General features: G+C 31.1%; 1 protein-coding gene across 2 annotated transcripts in view; it reads left to right on the forward strand.

Moving 5' to 3' along the window:
- Positions 1–659: 659 nt before the first annotated feature.
- LOC107450358 (pancreatic triacylglycerol lipase-like) overlaps positions 660–18,964 on the forward strand; it is a 24,891-nt gene continuing 6,586 nt past the window's right edge. Inside the window, exons 1-5 of one of the 2 annotated variants that reach the window (XM_043056083.2) lie at positions 660–908; positions 6,737–6,910; positions 10,865–10,973; positions 13,664–13,780; positions 18,253–18,369. In XM_043056083.2, the coding sequence (XP_042912017.2) occupies positions 759–908; positions 6,737–6,910; positions 10,865–10,973; positions 13,664–13,780; positions 18,253–18,369 (667 nt within the window). In that variant the 5' untranslated portion in view covers positions 660–758. The remainder of the gene's footprint in view (positions 909–6,736; positions 6,911–10,864; positions 10,974–13,663; positions 13,781–18,252; positions 18,370–18,964) is intronic. The other variant, XM_071184597.1, reaches the window with a different exon arrangement.

Consider the following 18,964-nt stretch of genomic DNA (forward strand, 5'->3'; position numbering starts at 1 on the left):
CGAGCGTTGCGATCGCGAATTATGAACAGTGACAAATATATCAAAGCGAAGCGTTCTATTTACGTATCGAATATGTTGCCACATTTTTAATACAAAAGTTAAACTTTTCCCCACTCTGATAAATGTAAATTAATGAAAACCTTACAATTAAATTATTAATTCCTTCGTATATTATTGGTTTAAGTTGTCGAAAATTAATATTTCAATTATAAGGTTCGCATTAGCATGCATTTATAAGAGTGGAGAAAAGTATATGCATTATGTCTGTTTGAAGACGAAAAAGCATAGATTTTCTTACAAAATGACTGATAACTAAAAAACTAATCCAAATTTTTGAAAAAAGAAAAAAAATACTTCTTCATTATGTCAAAACACAATTATGTGCCGAGTTTCGTGCCTGGGTGAGGCTTCTGGGGCGATATATTATGATTACAGACACACACGCAGCCTCGTTTATTATTATGTATATAGATAGATAGATTAAAATAGAACGCAATCGAACGGCATTATGGTTAAAGGCTTGGCCAAAGAATACCTAAGTTCTAAGTGCTCTTTGTTCGCCAAGGTTAAAGGTATCAATTGTAGTTCGTTATAGAACGGTTTTTCTGTGAATGAATATAATTATCATTATTGCATTTTTGAATTTTATATTGCTTCAAACAGGTTTTTGTCAAGTCAGGATAGATAAACTCAGTTGCGGTAGTTTTTCCCGTCCAATCCATTACCTTTTTGGTAGAGCAGATCCGAAGTTGAAGTACATGCTTTACACCAGATCTAATGCTAAAGATGCTTGCGACCTTCAGCCAACAGAAAAAGCTTACCGAATGTGCAATTTTAATCCGAAAGTTAAAACGGCAATTATAGTTCATTCGTGGATACCCAAGTTAGAGGAATGTTACCCAATGTTTGTAAGTGCATTATTTGTTATAACATCCTTATCTAGCTTTGCTTTATTTCTTAGTAAGGCAGCTTTGATAACTTCTTTAAAAAAATAATCTTTGTATTTTGGATAGAAGATTCTCATGGTTTTAACACTGAACATAAAAACATTTTACTCGTACAATTCAACATACAAAAACTGGTTATGGTATGGATGGGTGATCGTGTAAAGTTAAGGGAATTGTTTACATTAGACCACCCATCCATATAGTGTTAACTGACATGGAAACGGCAATTTTTTTGCTAACTAACTTTTACACTACTCTATAGTTTCTGATAAATATGCGTTATTTTACAACCATTTATAGCTCACCATCGCAATAAGGGTGAGTGGATTTGAGGCAATAGCATTCATTATTGTGTGCAAACATATTTTTCGAATTTCAGAATGGAGAAATTTTTAAGCGTATGAAAAAGTTTTGAGCATAATTATAAAAACTATTTTTCCATGCAAAAAAATATGCTTATTTATTATTATATTTTACTCAAAATGGTCTAAAATTTTGAATTGTAGGATAAACAAAATTTTTATTTATTTTAAATTATACAATTTTAAGGGGAGTCGGTACGGCGTATACCAATTATGCTAAAACTGAACTTTTTCGACATACCTTTTCTTAGTATGATTTTGCCTCATTCTTTTTCCACGGAATATCTACATACGCATGTTTACACAATGTGATAACTGTTTATACATATCTTTAGCAGAAAGTTTAAAAAAAATGAACTAAAAACTTTATTTTCTTAAAAAGTTCCATCATTTTGGAGCAAAAATCTTTCATAACTCTATATGTGTTCCTGTTAAAGCTAAAACATCTCAGCATATAACTGATATAATCCAAAAATCTCCAAGAAATTTCAATGCGATATCATAATTAGTTTTTTTAGAAAAAGTACATCAAAAAAGTCAGTTTCAGCATTATTTATATATGCTAAAACTATTATTTATTTATATAAAATAACTCAGAGTCTTAGAGTAACTCAGAGTTTTAGAGTAACACAATTTCAAAGACTGCGTGATTAGTTCTCGATCTCTTAATAACTATTCGACCGATTTCGTTTCAATTTTCTCTTTTAAAATTGCATAGTTTAAAATGATGTAAAATTTGCCTTAATTTCTAAGTTAAAATTTTTCGATCATTAAAAAAATATTATACGTATGAAAATATCATCTTTAATAAGTTATACAATTGTGAGAAATATATTTCTGATTTACTTGAAAAGTTCCTGAGATATGACGAAATGCGGAGAGAACGGAAATTGTTGGTAAAGAGTATAAAGTTTCAACGCTTCTAACTATATTATTGTGATCTTATAATCTAAACCAGGGGACCCCAACATTTTTGTACCTAAGAGCAAATACCAGAATATCGGTCGAATGGCGGGCACCATTTATTTTGTCAAGATAAATTTATAGTTGGTAGGCATAGGTAATAATACACACTACATATAGTGCACAAAAAATTTTACTTTTAAAAATTAATTTAACATATGAATATAATTAGTATTAATATTCTTGTGTAAAATAAATGATTACTAAATTGCTTTCAAAACATACGAAGTATAAAAATTATTTATAAAATACAGTCAGTGTGGTGTTTGGCATAGCATTTCGCTGGCCAGCGCTATATAATTGGGAGAATATGATGCTCTTTTTAAGAATGGAATTTATTCCTTCAACTATATTCCAGAATTTCTCATGTGATATAATAGTTTTGAGGATAATGTCATTCTGAAGATCCACAATTTCTATCTCCAATTCTTTTCGCTTTACTTGAAGAAATTCTGAAATGTATGTTGCTACTACGGTTTATTTGGTTGGTAAAAGGATTAACAAAAAAGTTATCAAAGGCTCGATGATATTAAATTGTTGAAAGCGCTTTTTAAATTGATCTTGAAGCAATTGGAGGTTGATGACAAATGTTAATAAGCCAATTTCACTGTCACCTATCATTTTTTTCATGTTTGGAAAATGCACAAGAGACTTCATTTTCAAATGTGATATCCACAAAACTAGCTTAGCTCTGAACGAGTTTATAGCCTCTATCATTTTTGCTTTATGTTTGTCCTTTCCCTGCAGCTCCAAGTTCAAATTATTTAGTTTTTCCATTATGTCCGTTATGAAAGACAAATCTGCGAGTCAAAGAGGATCTCTTAGTTCTAAAAATGTTTGATTTTTGGCTACAAGGTAATTTTTGATTTCTCCAATTAAATGTAGAAACCTCTCAAGTACTTTACCTTTACTGAGCCAGCGTACCTCAGTATCGATCTGCATAGCATAAAATTTGCATAGCATTTATTGTGAAAATGGAAAACTGAAATATTTTATCGTTGGGTACAAGCAGCGGGTGCACCTAGATCGATCGACGGGCGCCATGGTGCCCGCGGGCATAGGGTTGGGGACCCCTGCTAAACCAAACGGCCCCTAATATTTTGATAGTCAAGAACGCAAATATGTTTGAAAATAATGTTAGCTCTCAGCGAAAGTGCTTTTTTTGTGTTTGATTTCCTACTATAATTAACAGTTAGGCTAAATAGTAAGCCTAAAATTCATATTATATTTCAATCTTATGAATCGTTAGAATTTACATTTTGAATGTGAAAATTCAAACATTAGAGCAATAGCTATTCAGGGAGATATAACTTTTCTACTTATTGTACAAACACTTTAGTGAGAAATTCTGATACAAATATTCATGTTATGTTTATAAAATTTTTATCTAAACATTTCATTAAATAAATCTTTTAAAAATATAATTTAAGAGTATTTTTTCTAAGTAAGTAATTGCAAGGTTGAAATTGGAAGAAAAAAATATTAAGAGAAATAAAATAATTTTTCCATTAATGGTCATTTAGGTCTACTGGTAGGCTTTTTCTGGTCTCATATTACAACTGTAAATATCATTTATACAACTCTATAAAATACGGATGCTCAAATCTCACGAAATTTTCGTCGGTTTTAACGACACCGTTCTCTGGTATATGATCCGAGAAAAAATTCCGTCAAAGTGACGAAATAATAATTGTCACTTCTCCGAGGAAACAAATATCGACAAAATTAAAGAAATATTTCGCCAATCTATTTTTTTGCAAAACAAAGAAAACCTCGCAGCCTATAATGTACCTAATTTTTCTAAAAATCATTTAATCTTAGGCACCTTGAAGGTGGATCAATATCGCCCAAACAACATAGGAAGGACGGATAGAACAGAGCGATAAATTACGCACACATGCCCAAAAAGAGATTCGAATCTAAAATCTTTCTTGTACGAGGCCAACGCCTTGCCATACGTTGGTTTGTTTCGTCTCTTTATTTTCAATCGTTTAGGCTTCCTTTTAGTTTCGTCATTCTAGTTAACAATCTCTCACAATGCTTTGCTATGAAGTTCCGAGTTGAGGAAACATTTTCGTCACCCATTTGAGACTTCGCGTTTTGTCAGAAATCGTGTGATTTTGTGACAAAATGCTAATAGAAATACAGCTCTATGTTTGCTGAATCGTTAAAAGGGGAAGTTTTATTTCTGAGAGTGTAATTATTTAGTTATATACGAGATCTTATAGTTTAAGAAAAGCTGATCATTAGATTAAAAATGTAAGAGTAAACCGTTTATTTTTCCTCGCCGTATGTGTTTCGCATAATTAGTAAAATAATCCACCAAATAAACCGACTAATTGCTATTTTAAATAATGCAATGAGAGAAAAATATTTGTTGCTTTGTTATTAATATTTTTAACTATCATCTAAACTTCTATACTAATCTTCTTTTATCGTATTATCTTAACAAAACCATAGTTAGAAAACAATAGTTTAGTACTTCGATTAAAATGTGAAAAAAACTCAAATGTATCCAATGTCTTTTTTCCACTGTGAATATTTAGATAAAAATGATTTTTAACAATTGTTTTCCCTGGAATATCTTATCGTTTAAACTTAGGGTGGTAAAGTTCTTATAATTATTAAAATCATTCGCAAAATGAACCGACTAATTGCTCATTTAAATAATGCAATGAGAGGAAAATATTTGTTGCTTTGTTATTAATATTTTTAACTATCATCTAAACTTCTGTAATCTTCTTTTATCGTATTATCTTAACAAAACCATAGTTAGAAATCAATAGTTTAGTACTTCGATTAAAATGTGAAAAAAAAAACTCAAATGCATCCAATGTCTTTTTTCCACTGTGAATATTTAGATAAAACTCATTTAAATAATGCAATGAGAGGAAAATATTTGCTGCTTTGTTATTAATATTTTCAACTATCATCTAAACTTCTATACTAATCTTCTCTTATCGTATTATCTTAACAAAACCATAGTTAGAAAACAATAGTTTAGTACTTCGATTAAAATGTGAAAAAAAACTCAAATGTATCCAATGTCTTTTTTCCACAGTGAATATTTAGATAAAAATGATTTTTAACAATTGTTTTCCCTGGAATATCTTATCTTTTAAACTTAGGGTGGTAAAGCTCTTATAATTATTAAAATCATTCGCAAAATGAACCGACGAATTGCTCATTTAAATAATGCAATGAGAGGAAAATATTTGCTGCTTTGTTATTAATATTTTTAACTATCATCTAAACTTCTATACTAATCTTCTCTTATCGTATTATCTTAACAAAACCATAGTTAGAAAACAATACTATAACAATAAACCGAATAGTTAGAAAACAATACTAATAGTACTTCTATTAAAATGTGGGAAAAAAAACTCAAATGTATCAAATTTTCCACTGTGAATATTTAGATTAAAATGATTTTTAACAACTGCTTTCCCCTGGAATATTCAAAGCTCAGCCCCGTCCCGCCCCCTAGCGGGGGCATCCGGGGTGAAAATTTATTGATCAACAAAAGGATACAAAACAATTTCCAGTTTGAAAACAAAAGAAGATGAGAATTTACAATGATAAACATGAATAATAAAACAAAATAAATGAATAATAAATAAATATAATAATATTTAATGCTTATCCTAAATTTTAGTTGACATCCTATAATTTTAGTTGACAATGACTTGTATGCCTTAGATTTGAATAGAGACGAATTTGATATAGCATTACATGATTTCTTAAGTATCTTTGAATATTACTAACAACAACAATCTGAAAAAGAATACAGTATATAACATTGGATCCAAGAGGGTAAACAGGTAAGTGAAAGATTGTAAACATTAAAACATTGGATCAAAAGGTAAATTAAACAAGCAAAGGCAATTTAAACGTAATAAAACATTGAAAACATAGAAATTGAACCAACAGGCTTCCTGAATATTAAAATATAAAAATATCATTGAACCAAAAAGGTTCCAAAGTTAAAAACAAATAAATAGCAATGAAGTGAAATGAGTAGAATTAAAAGAAAGCATTAAGAGCAATTAGCTGTTTGTGGCAGGGCAGGCGGTCGCTATGCAACCCCGAGAGATGTTAATTAGGTGCAAAGATCTAAATTTGATTCATATGAAGAGGGTCCATGAGATCGTCTGATCGTCCCCTGGAATATCTTATCTTTTAAATTCAGGATGGTAAAGGCAAGTTCTTACAAGCTGATAACTTTAATGTAGTTGTGTTTGATCTGTAGCTAAAGGCAAGCTCTTATAATTATTAAAATCATTCACAAAATAAACCGACAAATTGCTCTTTTAAATAATGCAATTAGAGGAAAATATTTGTTGCTTTGTTATGAATTTTTTTAGCAATCATCTAAACTTTTTTACTGATATTCTTTTATCGTATTATCTTAAAAAGAATTTTAACAAATTGTTTCCCCTGGAATATTTTATCTTTTTAATTTAGGATCTTAAAGACAAGCTCTTACAAGCTGATGACTACAATGTGGTTATGCTTAATTGGACAGCTTACTCCAATACCCATGACTATACAAGCAGCAGACCTGCAAATTATGGTATTGCAGCAACTTATAGCTTTACTGTGGGAATTAAGTTTTCTTCGTGGTTACACTTTCTTCAGGTAAGTAAAAGAATATAAAACTTATTTAATACTAGCTGTTCGGTATTCAGCTAGTATTAAATAAATTTTTCTGGATAAAAAAAAGTAAAAATCCAAATAATCAATAAATCGGTATTATCACTACGAAATCATGAACAAATCTGCAAGGAATATACGGACATAATTAATAGAGTTAAAATATTCAATTACATTTTTATCTCAATTCTCATACAATTTCTATTTTTTACTCATTATTAATTGTTGCCTTTCCTGATAATATTATTTATAAGATTCAGTAAAACATGTCTCTAGAAGTTTATCCCTTAAAAAAAAAGACTAACTGTTCTCAATTATCATTTGACGTGATGCCGTTGTTCGAAGCCGACTTGATAGAATGATGGAAAGAATACAGACCAATCATGGAAAGAATTTTCATTCGAAGAATAATAATTCCTGTTAACTTAAATATATATGTTCTTTAGCTATATAAGAAATCGCAATAGACAATATTAAACTTTTAACTTAAAATTTTACTAACTTTTTTTAACTAATCTGATTTTTTAATCTGTAAATCTGAATTCCACTGTGATCGCAAGACACAAATCACCAAAGTCAAGCCTCATAGGCTGCAGTTAGTGAGCGTGTGGATGATTACTTTGATCAGCTTGCTAAGAGACCGATGATGCGCGGAACGGCCCTAGTTAAACTGTTCTACCGTGAAGTGCTTGACTTTATGGCCAGGTTGGTTGGTTACCAAAGCGGGGTAGCTATACCCTCTGCAAATTGTGATGGCAAGTCTTCGGATCATACTCAGAGATGTTTCCCAGACCACCGCCAACAGCCAATTGTGCGATTTGTAGAGGCTTAGAAGATAAAGTACTAGCCTCCCAATGAGGTGTTCCGGGTTCGATTCCCAGTAATGACTGGTCGAAACAAATTCCGTGCCTGCCTCGCACCGACCACAGTGCTGACGTAAAATATCCTCAGTGGTAGACGGATAAGTTGTTGCAACCCCTTGCCATCAGGCTAGCGGTAGGAGGTTTTTAAGGTTCTCCTCTCCATGTAAATCAAATGCGGGTTAGTTCCATCAAAAATTCCTCCACGAAGATTAGTTTGTCTGGATGCTTTATCCAGGAATTCTCTTGTCTGCTAGATTTTCTTCAAAAATACAAGTCTACGAAGTTAAACATTAGTTTTCGTAAACTCAAAATTGGGTCGATATATATATATAACGAAAATAATTTCTAATTCACTTTTTTATTGTTCATTAAATCGACAATGTTGTTGATTGTTGACACTTACACTCAAATTTTTTATTATTTGAGTGAATGGGAATTCCGTTATAGCTTAAAATTAGTTTCATATGTATTTAAAAAATTTAATCCCTGTTTCTGGAATATAGCATTGACAAGGTTAGGTTACTGCTGTTTATTACTCTCCATTTCCTCAAATAACAAATTCTTTATGTGTTTTTGATAAAGAAGAATTCTCAAAAAAAGTTAAAGTAAAGTATTTTTTTTAACAAAAAAGGGAAAAGAAGTGAAAAATTCCAAGTATCTCGGTTGACTTAAAAGTCAATTCATAAACAAGCTTGATGTTCTTATTACTTACGACGGGTAATTTTTAAATTATATTTGGAATGAAATAAATGTTGTTGTTGTTGTTTTGTGTTTCATTTACGTCGCACTAGAGCTGCACAAAGGACTTTTGGCGACGGTCTGGGAAACATCCCTGAGGATGATCCGGAGACATGCCATTACAATTTTGATCCTCTGCAGAGGGGATGGCACCCCCGCTTCGGTAGCCCGACGACCTGCACGCGAAGTCGAGCACTTTTCGGTAGAACAGTTTAACGAGGACCAATACCGCACACCCTCGGTCTCTACGCAGACTGATCCAAGTGGTCACCCACCCGCACACTGACAGCAGCCGGTGATGCTTGACTTCGGTGATCTGCTGGGAACCGTGTCTTAACGATCAGTCTACTGCGGGATTTAAATAAATGTATATTCTTGATTTTAATACACTTATAGTATAGATTGGATCCTTTATTTCCAAATGGTGTTCCATGGAACCCTAGGGCTCCATGATAAAGTTAAAGGGGCTTTACGAGTTAGTAATTTTTATAACCAGTAATGAGTTTTGAAACCTCAGGTTATATTTAAATCCACTATCAGGTTATATTTAAATCCACTACATTCATAATTTATTTAATCTTACAGTTGCCTTTATGAAATTATTTCAAGTAAAGTGCCGAAAAAATAGAAACGGTGTTTTCAAAAGAAAATATAGTATTTCTAATAACAATATCTTGAGCAAATTATGAAACGAACAAACCTTTATAAAATATTGCGTTACTATTTCATATAACGTTTTTCAAATCAAAATAAAACAACCAATATCTTTGCTAAGGGAATATGTTTCCCTAATAATTTTTTTTAACGTTTGCAAGCAGTTCTTTTAAGATTTTATTTTTCATTAAACCATAATTTGCCTTATTTTAATCATTTTTAACTTATGTATACCCACCAAAATCAAATTCGTAACTGGACTAGATACAGCACAAGGTCTTTAAATTCAACTGTCGGACATAAAACATAATTTAAGATAATTAATAATAAAACAATTAAAAATCTACTTACCTGCAATTAAATACTTAAAAATAGTTATTTATAGGTTACAACTTAAAAAGTTTACTTATGAAGTCGGAGATCCGTTGAAAGAAAGATTATTATTTTGGGTTTCGTTGCAAAAAGAAAAAAATGGAAATTGCTGGTATAGATTAATGCTATCAAAATAAATGTAATAAATTTTACTGAAGTACATAAATTTCTTCCACTTCTTTTACTCCAAAATAGTATTTTAATTATAAAAAATATTTTTTGTTGCTATTCTGCATAATGTTAATTATAATTTTGGGCTTTATAATGTTGAATGTATTTAGAACAGTAAAACCAATATTTTATTTCTATCTTCTGTTTTTTAAAATAAGTATCAAAAGATTTACTGAGATTACAGCTTTTTTTAAAAAGTCTTCAGTCTAAAGATAAATTCTTGCTTTAAATTCAAGCTAGAACAAATTTTAAAAAATCAATAACTTTAGATTTGTGCTCTTTTAATGTCTACAACAATTCTAAACTTTATTCAATATTTATTTTAAACAGGGAGTTTAGTCATAAAAACAAATATTTGATAAAAAAAAATCTAAAATATTCCTTGAAAATAAACATAATATGGTTTAAAAAATGAAAGAATAAAAATTATTTTGCATTTACGAAGCATCATATGAATAAATAATATGCTACTCATAACTCATTCTTATACGTTCATTAATTTAAAAAATCTCAAATATTCATAACTAAAAACATTTCGTCATCTATCAACAATATTTCAGAGGGTAACATTGAAGTTGATGATGTAAACATTTCTTATATCAAGCCCACGTTCATATTAAACAACATTAAGGCATAATTTAATGAATCAAATTGGCACAATTCAATGAATTTAATGCAATCTGAAACATTCGGATGTAATTACGAAAATTCAAACGAAAGTTAAAACTCAATAGCTTTCAACGCACTGCGATGGTAAACAAACGGTGGATGCAAAATCCCGAGACCTTCCGTTTTAGCTAAAAACGAAAGTAAGCATTTTGTTTTAAAATTAAAATTAACTTAATAATTAGCACTCTCAGAGAAATAATAATATCTTTTCTGAGGGTTTTGAGTGATTGTGGATGCATTAAGATTAAAAACCAAATTGACTGTAATTTAGCAACTATTGTTTTGGAAGAAACATTTGAGGAAGCTCAGCGTCCCACATTGAATAAGAAGCTTATTTCTAATAATATACTTGCTCAAAAACCTTGTAACAAACTTGATTCATTCTTGCAAGCAATATTCTGAACATACATTATTCTTTAACTTAAAATTTTCCAAGGCAGTAGTTTTAAGAACTTAATATTGTTTATGTAAGGTACACGGAGGAGCTGATGCAAACAAAATCCATCTGATATCTCACAGTTTAGGAGCTGCAGTGTGCCACTTTGCCGCAAAATATATCTGCAATTTAGGACGCATTACATGTAAGTACCACTGAGCCATTGACCATCGTAACTAAGGTTACTGAATGTAATTTACAAAACGTAATACGCGGATATCACACGAGAGAAAAATAAAAGCAACCGTAAACGTAACCTCCACTCTATCAATAAATGTAGATGCGGTGCTCCCGCAGATATTGTCCATATAATACTCATATGCCCACTTTTGAGTCAACAGCGCTCTGTACTCCGAAAACAAGTTGGCGTCGGAGCTCTGTCCTTTGCATTTCTGATGGACACTTCTGACAACAACAGACTACAATCATTAATCAAATTCCTTAAAGATATTCATCTTATATAAGCTTCATCCCATCTTTCAATCTACAATAAGCGAGCTATAAGCGCAACCAAGATAAAAGCTCCAAAAATGCCCGCCAGTAATCATCATCCACTCTATCCTCAACCTTTAACGCAATTTCGCCGTTCGGAGTTGCCGATAGGGTTGTTTAATTGCCCGAACGATTGCTCATAATAGGGTTACTAATTTTTGTTACTTATCTTAACTTTTAGCTAATACTATTATTTTTTCATGTGATGCTATTATCGCAACGATGTTTCTAAAGGAAAGAAAAGGGAATTACAGACGCTCTAGAGTTGATATCCGTTTAATTTTATGTATTAACTTAATTAATTGAATGTATTAACTCAAAATTTCATCCGATCAACGTCACGGCCATTTTCATTGACATTTGTAAGCGGCATCACATAGAATTGAAACGTCATAAAAAGCAAACGGCTCGATTGATCCAAGTATGAGTTTCTCTTATTTATAGGCAATTTTTATCTTAGCGGAGAGAAGCACAGTTGCTGATATTTCGGGCACGAGGATTTTCGAGCAATTTTTGGTGAAAGTAGAAGAGGCGATGCCGATCGGCCTGTGTAGGGGGCAGGGAACTGCCCTTGCATCAGAAAGGTCCTGGGTTCGAATCCCGGGCAAGGCATGGATGTTTCTTTCTCTCTGTGTGTGTTCTGTGTCCTTTCTCCTTTGTGTGTGAATGTGTGTGATATGACCCGCCCTATAAACGGGTTGTGGTTGTGTGAATGGCGTGGTGGAAGTCGAATTCCTGGCCATAGATGGCGCCTCTGAAAAACAGGAACAATCGCAATCCCACTGCCTAAACAGGCATACGACTAAAAAAAAAGATGCGATTGCGCTTACGGTTTCGGTGCCGATAATTTTCATCGTGTGATATCCCCTTTAGTTATTTTCAGTGTTTTGTTTTACCCACAGATTTTCCGTTTGTTGCAAGGTGTTTTGTTTTTGAAGGGGAAACATATTTTAACAAGCAAGTTTCTGAGAACACGACTGAATTTGCATAGGCTTGCTGCAGTAAACCTTTTATATTTACAATTAGCCACCACTACCTTAGACTCATTAGAAACTGCCCGAAATAAGTCATACTGACTAGAAAATGAATGATATATTTTATTGTTATCCTAAAATTTTTATGCCTCTCTGCTAAAAAGCAGAAAATACGTCGTAGCTGATAAGAAAAATGCTTGTAACTTTTCCAATCAGTCATTGCGAAACGATAGCGGTTATTTTTAAACAAGCGGATTTTTTTTATTTAGCCTTCATCTTGTATAAAATGGATTTCATTTAATGAATTACTTTTTCATCAGTATAATTATTCTGCAAAAATCCCTCAGTATTGATCTTCAGCAGTTGAACTGTATATCATGGGAATAGTTTTTTTTTTAATTCAAATAAAAACTGTACTTAATGCTGCTCAGCCTATCTCAAAACTGCTTTTTAAATCTAATTTAATTAAGCTCATGTAACTAAGTAAACAATGAAATATATAGATAAACGAAATACATAACTATATGCTCGCCATTAAAGTTAAAGACCAAAAGATAAATAATTGTATATGCTGTAGTATTATTATATATGCTGCTATACATATAATTAAATATGCTGTAGTTGTATGTGACTGAAGCAAATATTTTTGGTATTTTACTTTAGAACAAAATATAATGCAATGTATGATCGTAGACATATTGGAAAATTCAATTCCCTACAAATACCTCCAGCATTTTTCTATATTCTAGGCTAATTGGTATAGGATAATCGGTAAATTGACTAGGCTAATTGGTAGTTTTCAGTATTTTCATCAGTCTGTATTTTTAGTATTTTGCATTAGCCTATATGTTTTTAGTTTTATTAGGAAGTAATCGAATAATTACGCAATTTGACTGTATTCGCTTTGGCTTATTGAAATAAATCTGAGAAAAAAAGCAATTTAGTATAAAGCCTCAATATGCTGGACTTTTTACAAATTGCCTGAAATAAACCAAGCTAAGTAATGAATAATATTTGTTCCATTTAATTAAGAAAAAAATATTTGGATTTCCTGCAATAAGTCTAAAAATTGTGAAGCTGATTAAATATTACCGAAAACTTTTCCAATTAGCCTGGTGCAATATAAAATGACAGCGACTGTTCACGAAGAGTAGGATAATACAATTATGCTACGATATGTTGATGCTCCGAATCTAAACGTTTGATCATTTGCACTCCATAAAATATTTACATCTCAAACAACACCACAAAACTAAGCTTAAATTTTTTTCTTTTTCTCTTTTTTCTTTCTTTTTTTATGCATGACAGAAAAAGGAAAATATTTAACTATTTTCACTCGCAATTGCTAGTTATTAGATTTTTTTTTCAGATCTAGATGCTGCCGCTCCTTTGTTTACGTCACTTCCAGAATACTTGCAACCTTCGAATACCGACGCAGATTTTGTGGAATCAATTCATACCAATGGTGCTTTTACAGCAGGAAAAGGTATTACTATATTCCGTATAAACTATTCCCTGCCACCCTGACCTACTTCACCAACTTGTGATTTCTTTGTTAATTGTTTGCGCAACATCCCCCACCCCCTCGTTACCATCTTATTTAACTATTAACGCAAAACATCCATAAAAAATAGACCTAGGGGAAGAGGGCTAGCTCCGACAGACATAATGTAAACCAGTCCCATAAGTCTTGGTCTGGTCCCTTCGCAAAAAGGAAGAAACAACATTTAGGAGAACAGCAGCAGAGGTTTTTGAAACAAGTTTTCACCCTTTTCTAGTCCCAACAATTACTGGGGCGAGGAAGGAATGAAACGTTTACTCTTTTTATTTTTTTGTTGACTTTTTTTTACATTTGGCACTATTTATAAGCAGTACTGTACTATTAATTAAGATATTTTTTTCAGAATGCATTTATATGATACATGCTGATTAAATCTGCTACCATATTTTGAGATAGAAAGAAGGATTAAAATGGTAAATGGTGGGAAACAGCATACGCAACCACACATGTTGTCCAACAACCGGTTGACAGGCAGGGGCGGATCCAGAAATTTCTCTTGGGGGGGGGGTCATAGACTCAGATCCCCCCACAATTAATATTTTTTATAAAAAGAAATTTTTTTAAATATTTTTTTTTGAAAAAAAAAAAAAACCTGAGGTTTTTAATGCACTTCGCATTTTTTTTTTCATAACGAACAATAGAACGATACATAAACATTTCAAGTATTCAGAATTTTTAAATAATAAATGTAATGCGTTTTTTAGAAACTTTGGCAAATCTGTCAATGATTTTTTCAACATCCAAATCAATTTCTCAGGGAATGTTCAATAATGCGAGTCCATTTAATCGTTCTTGATTTTGAGTTGCTCTAAGCCAACATTTGAGATGTCGAAGAGTTGAAAAGGAACGTTCAGCTGTCGCTGCACTAACTGGCAGAGTTATTAAAATTCTTAACAACATATTAATTGATGGGTACAAATCGATGTCACAGGCATTAATAATCTTGGAAAGATCGACCTACCTAGGTGTATTTGCCCCTTTAAATAATTTTTAAAATATTTTATTTATTTCTTTTTTAAACTATTTAAAAAATTAATATTTTTATTTTTAAAAAAAAAGTTTCTTTTTGGGGGGGGGCATGATCCCCGCGAGCTGGATCCGCCACTGTTGACAGGTGACATACTACCTGACTGTCACGTTGATTCTTATGCTGATGCGCTGGATCTTAGTATATATGATGTTCTGCTATATCTCAGTATGTTGCTTCTTTTGTAAGTATTCGAAGAGCTGAACTTCTTCTTTCTATATTCTTTGACACCCCCCGATCCACAAACTTATGATTTTTAATTAAGTGCATATGCAGCACCTCCCTCCCCCCAAATTCAATATTATATAATCTCTGAATAAATCAGAGCCTCTCAGCTTAATTATTTTTCACGTAAGAAAAGTAGTTGTGGCTCTAAAAGCTGAATATTGTGTTTGGAATTTTTTTAAATTAATTAAATAGATTTTTTTCCCTATTTTTATTTAAAAAAAATAGATCCAAATTTTTTTTTTGGATGTTTCAAAATTGATTATTAAATACCTTCAAAAACATCCCTCAACGGACTCTTATTTTATAAGAGCAGTTCTGTTTAAAAAATTTGTTTGTGATACGAAATTAAATAATATAAAAATGCCACTTTCAACATTAAATACGTTATTTCTTTCTACCGATATTATTTTTTCAAGGGACATTATTCATATCTCAAAGCATTCGGTTCACTGAAAAATCTTCTTCTGTTATTTCAGTAACTTACAGCCATTACGCACTATAAATGCTTATTTTTAGAGGAAGATTAATTTTATTAAATAATTGTGTTTCGATGAAATTCACTTATGACTTGCAGCTTTACATTTAAATCAAGATACGAATGATAATAATTAATATTTTTTTAGTTCCGATGTTTAGAAATCTATAAGAGTTGCTACAATAATTGGCAACTTTAGCTTCTTTAAAGAATTTTTTTTTTAAGTTATTAATTTTTTTGACTAAATTAATGCATTTGAAATGAGTTTTTAATAATATTTTTATTATTAATATTATTATATTTAAAGTTGCGTTACACATAACTCAAAGAATTCTGTTCACTGAAAACTTCTTCGGTTATTTCGGAGCTTGCAATAATTGCTACAGACAAATTATACAGACGTACGGCGTAGACCAGTGTGTTCCAAACTGTGGGGCGCTGGTCTACAGGCACTAGTTCGAAAGGTGGCTCCTCGGGCAAGTTGGACGCATTGCATCATTCATAGACAATCACTTGTTTCAAGAGATATGGGTGAAGATTTACTATATTTCAAGTTATTATAAGAGTTGTAAATTTTATCAAAAATAGCCCATTAAGAGGAAGGCTTTTCGCAAAACTGTGTAATGACATGGGTTCAGAATATACATCACTTCTATATTATTGTGAGGCACGCTGGCTTTCTCATTCCAAAGTACTTCAAAGGATGTTTGAGCTAAAAGAAGAGATCGCCATATTCCTTACTGATAATAATAGAGATGAAACAAACTTGTTTTATGACACGAAATTCCTTGTAAAACTTGCGTATTTAGTGGATATTTTTCAAAGACTCAGTACATTAAATAAATCAATGCAAGGGCCTCAAATTCATGCTTTTGTCCAGAAAGACAGGGTTACTGCATTTATGAGAAAATTGGAACTGTGGATAATAAGTTTGAAAAATAATAACTTCGACATGTTTCCCACTTTTAAAATTACCTGTCTTGCAGATGAAATAGAAGAAAGTAAAGTTCTTATTAATAAACACTTGACCAGTTTAAGGGAGCAATTCTCGTTTTACTTTAAAGATCTTGACATGTCCAAATATGAATGGATTAGAAACCCGTTTGTGATTGAAAAATATGATGATTTTGGCCTTACGACAGCAGAGCAGGAAATGATAATTGACTTATCTAGTGACAGCACATTAAAGCAGATGTTTCAACACGAAAATAATATTGTCACGTTTTGGTTACGAGTAAAGGACGAGTTTCCTACTTTAACAAATAAAGCTTTAGAAATTTTATTGCCCTTTGTAACATCTTACTTATGTGAAACTGGGTTTTCTGCAGTAGCTGTCTTAAAGACAAAGTATCGATCTTGCTTAAAGATTGAAAAGGAACTGAGAACCGCGATATCTTCAATGATACCACGGTTTGACAAAATTTGTGCTGAAAAACAAGCTCACCCTTCACATTAAATTTTTATAATGTTGTATTAATGTTGAATTCTATTTTTTGTACTTTTGTAAGATTTGTTTTTATTACATTATATTATTATTTCTTAAAATAGATAATTATTTTTTATGTATTTTTATACATAATATTGTATATTATTTTGCAGCCCATTAAATAAATTAAAATATCAGATGAGTGTTTATGAAATTGGATTGTTAGAAAAATTAAGGGGGGCACAACAAATTTTTTTTCCAAAGAGGGGGGCGCAGGTACAAAAAGTTTGGAAAGCACTGGCGTAGACAATAAATGCTGAATTTTGAGGAAGATTAATTTTATAAATAATTGTGTTTTGAGGTCATGAAACATGCAATTCAATTATAACTCGTAGCTTCACAACTTAAGTCAAACTAATAATGTGAAGAATTAATATATATTTTTTTAGTTTCGATGTTTAGAAACCTACAAGAGTTCCTATAGCAATTGAAAACTATAGCTTATTAGGTAAAAAAAAATTTTTCAAGCACTTTTTATCTTTTTTAATAAAATTTATGCATTTGAAATAAGTTTTCAACATTAAATGATGCTTTTAAATTACATTATTAAATTTAAAGTGACGCTATATGTAACTCAAAAATTTCTGCTCTCTCAAATAATTTGGTGGTGGGGTCAATATTTAGATATTAACGCTTTTTTTCACCAGTGATTGTTTTTCTTTTATCTGTTAAATACGTGTATTTTGCGTCATTTAACATCTATTGCTTTGCTTTTAAATTAACATTTTCTCTCAAATGACTTTAGACAAACAAAAAACAATTAATTAATGCTTAGTTTTAGATTTTGAAGGTGTCGTTTCAGCTTATTTTACTGAAATAATAATTTTAAGTTTATATATTTTTTTTACGAACATCATAAATTTAAAAAAAATTCCTTCAATATTAAATGTGTTTTTTTTCCATAGGAAAATTTTCGTACAAGCTTCTTCGCACATAATTGAAATAGAAAAATGAAAAAAAAATAATAATAAAGTATTTTTGTTAAATTCATAATTAGTTTTCATAAATTTAATTTTATAAAAATTTAAGAAAAAAGTATAAAAAGTTATAAAAATAAGCAGGAGATTCATTGAAAAAAACATTGTAAGTTCTTTTTCGTTTAATGTTTTGCATTATATGACGAATTTTCTAATTTCTTAGCGGTTAATATTTTTTTAAGTTGTTAAATTTCAATTTTTCAGGATATGGGTATTTACAGCCTATTTCAGATATTGATTACTATCCAAATGGAGGACAAATGCAGCCAAAATGTGTATATGGGTCAAAATATAAATCCGGAAATGGAAAAATCTACTGGGGTAATTTTATAATTTGTAATTTTAATTGCATTTTTTTGCATTTAAGTAATTTTTTATTTATCCACATTGAAGTTAATTAATTCCTTGTTAGCACACATGAATGATCTACGATTAAAAAAAAATTTTTAAACTATTGAAACCACATTTTTTTAGTTACAAACGTTAGTTGCATGACTCTTATTGTTCAACAACATATATAGCACTGAAAGTTGATTTTAACGTCAGCAACAGTCTTTACCACAAAGTCCAACAAGGTCTTTAGATGATTAGTAAATACTAGGAGGCTACGCCCCCTGCTCGCTGCCGCTCGCCAACTCCCAGAACTGCTTTTGCAGTTCATTTCGGATTGCTTTGCTATCCGATGCTCGCTTTTCTCGCTCATTGGATACGTTCTTAACGTCAAGCTTTTGTATACTTTTCTGAACACTGAAGTTCCGAAAAGTTTTCACTGTAGAAAATTCTAAACCTGTGCATCTCAATATTAATTTGAAATTGCAAACAGTTCACATATTTTTCTTAATCACACTATTCTAAATTTCAGTTGTTGAGAAAAGTAACTGTTGTAAGTTTTGTTTTAAAGTCTTTCCCACCAGAG

Source organism: Parasteatoda tepidariorum, chromosome 8, assembly GCF_043381705.1.
Source record: "Parasteatoda tepidariorum isolate YZ-2023 chromosome 8, CAS_Ptep_4.0, whole genome shotgun sequence".
Lineage (NCBI taxonomy): Eukaryota > Metazoa > Arthropoda > Arachnida > Araneae > Theridiidae > Parasteatoda > Parasteatoda tepidariorum.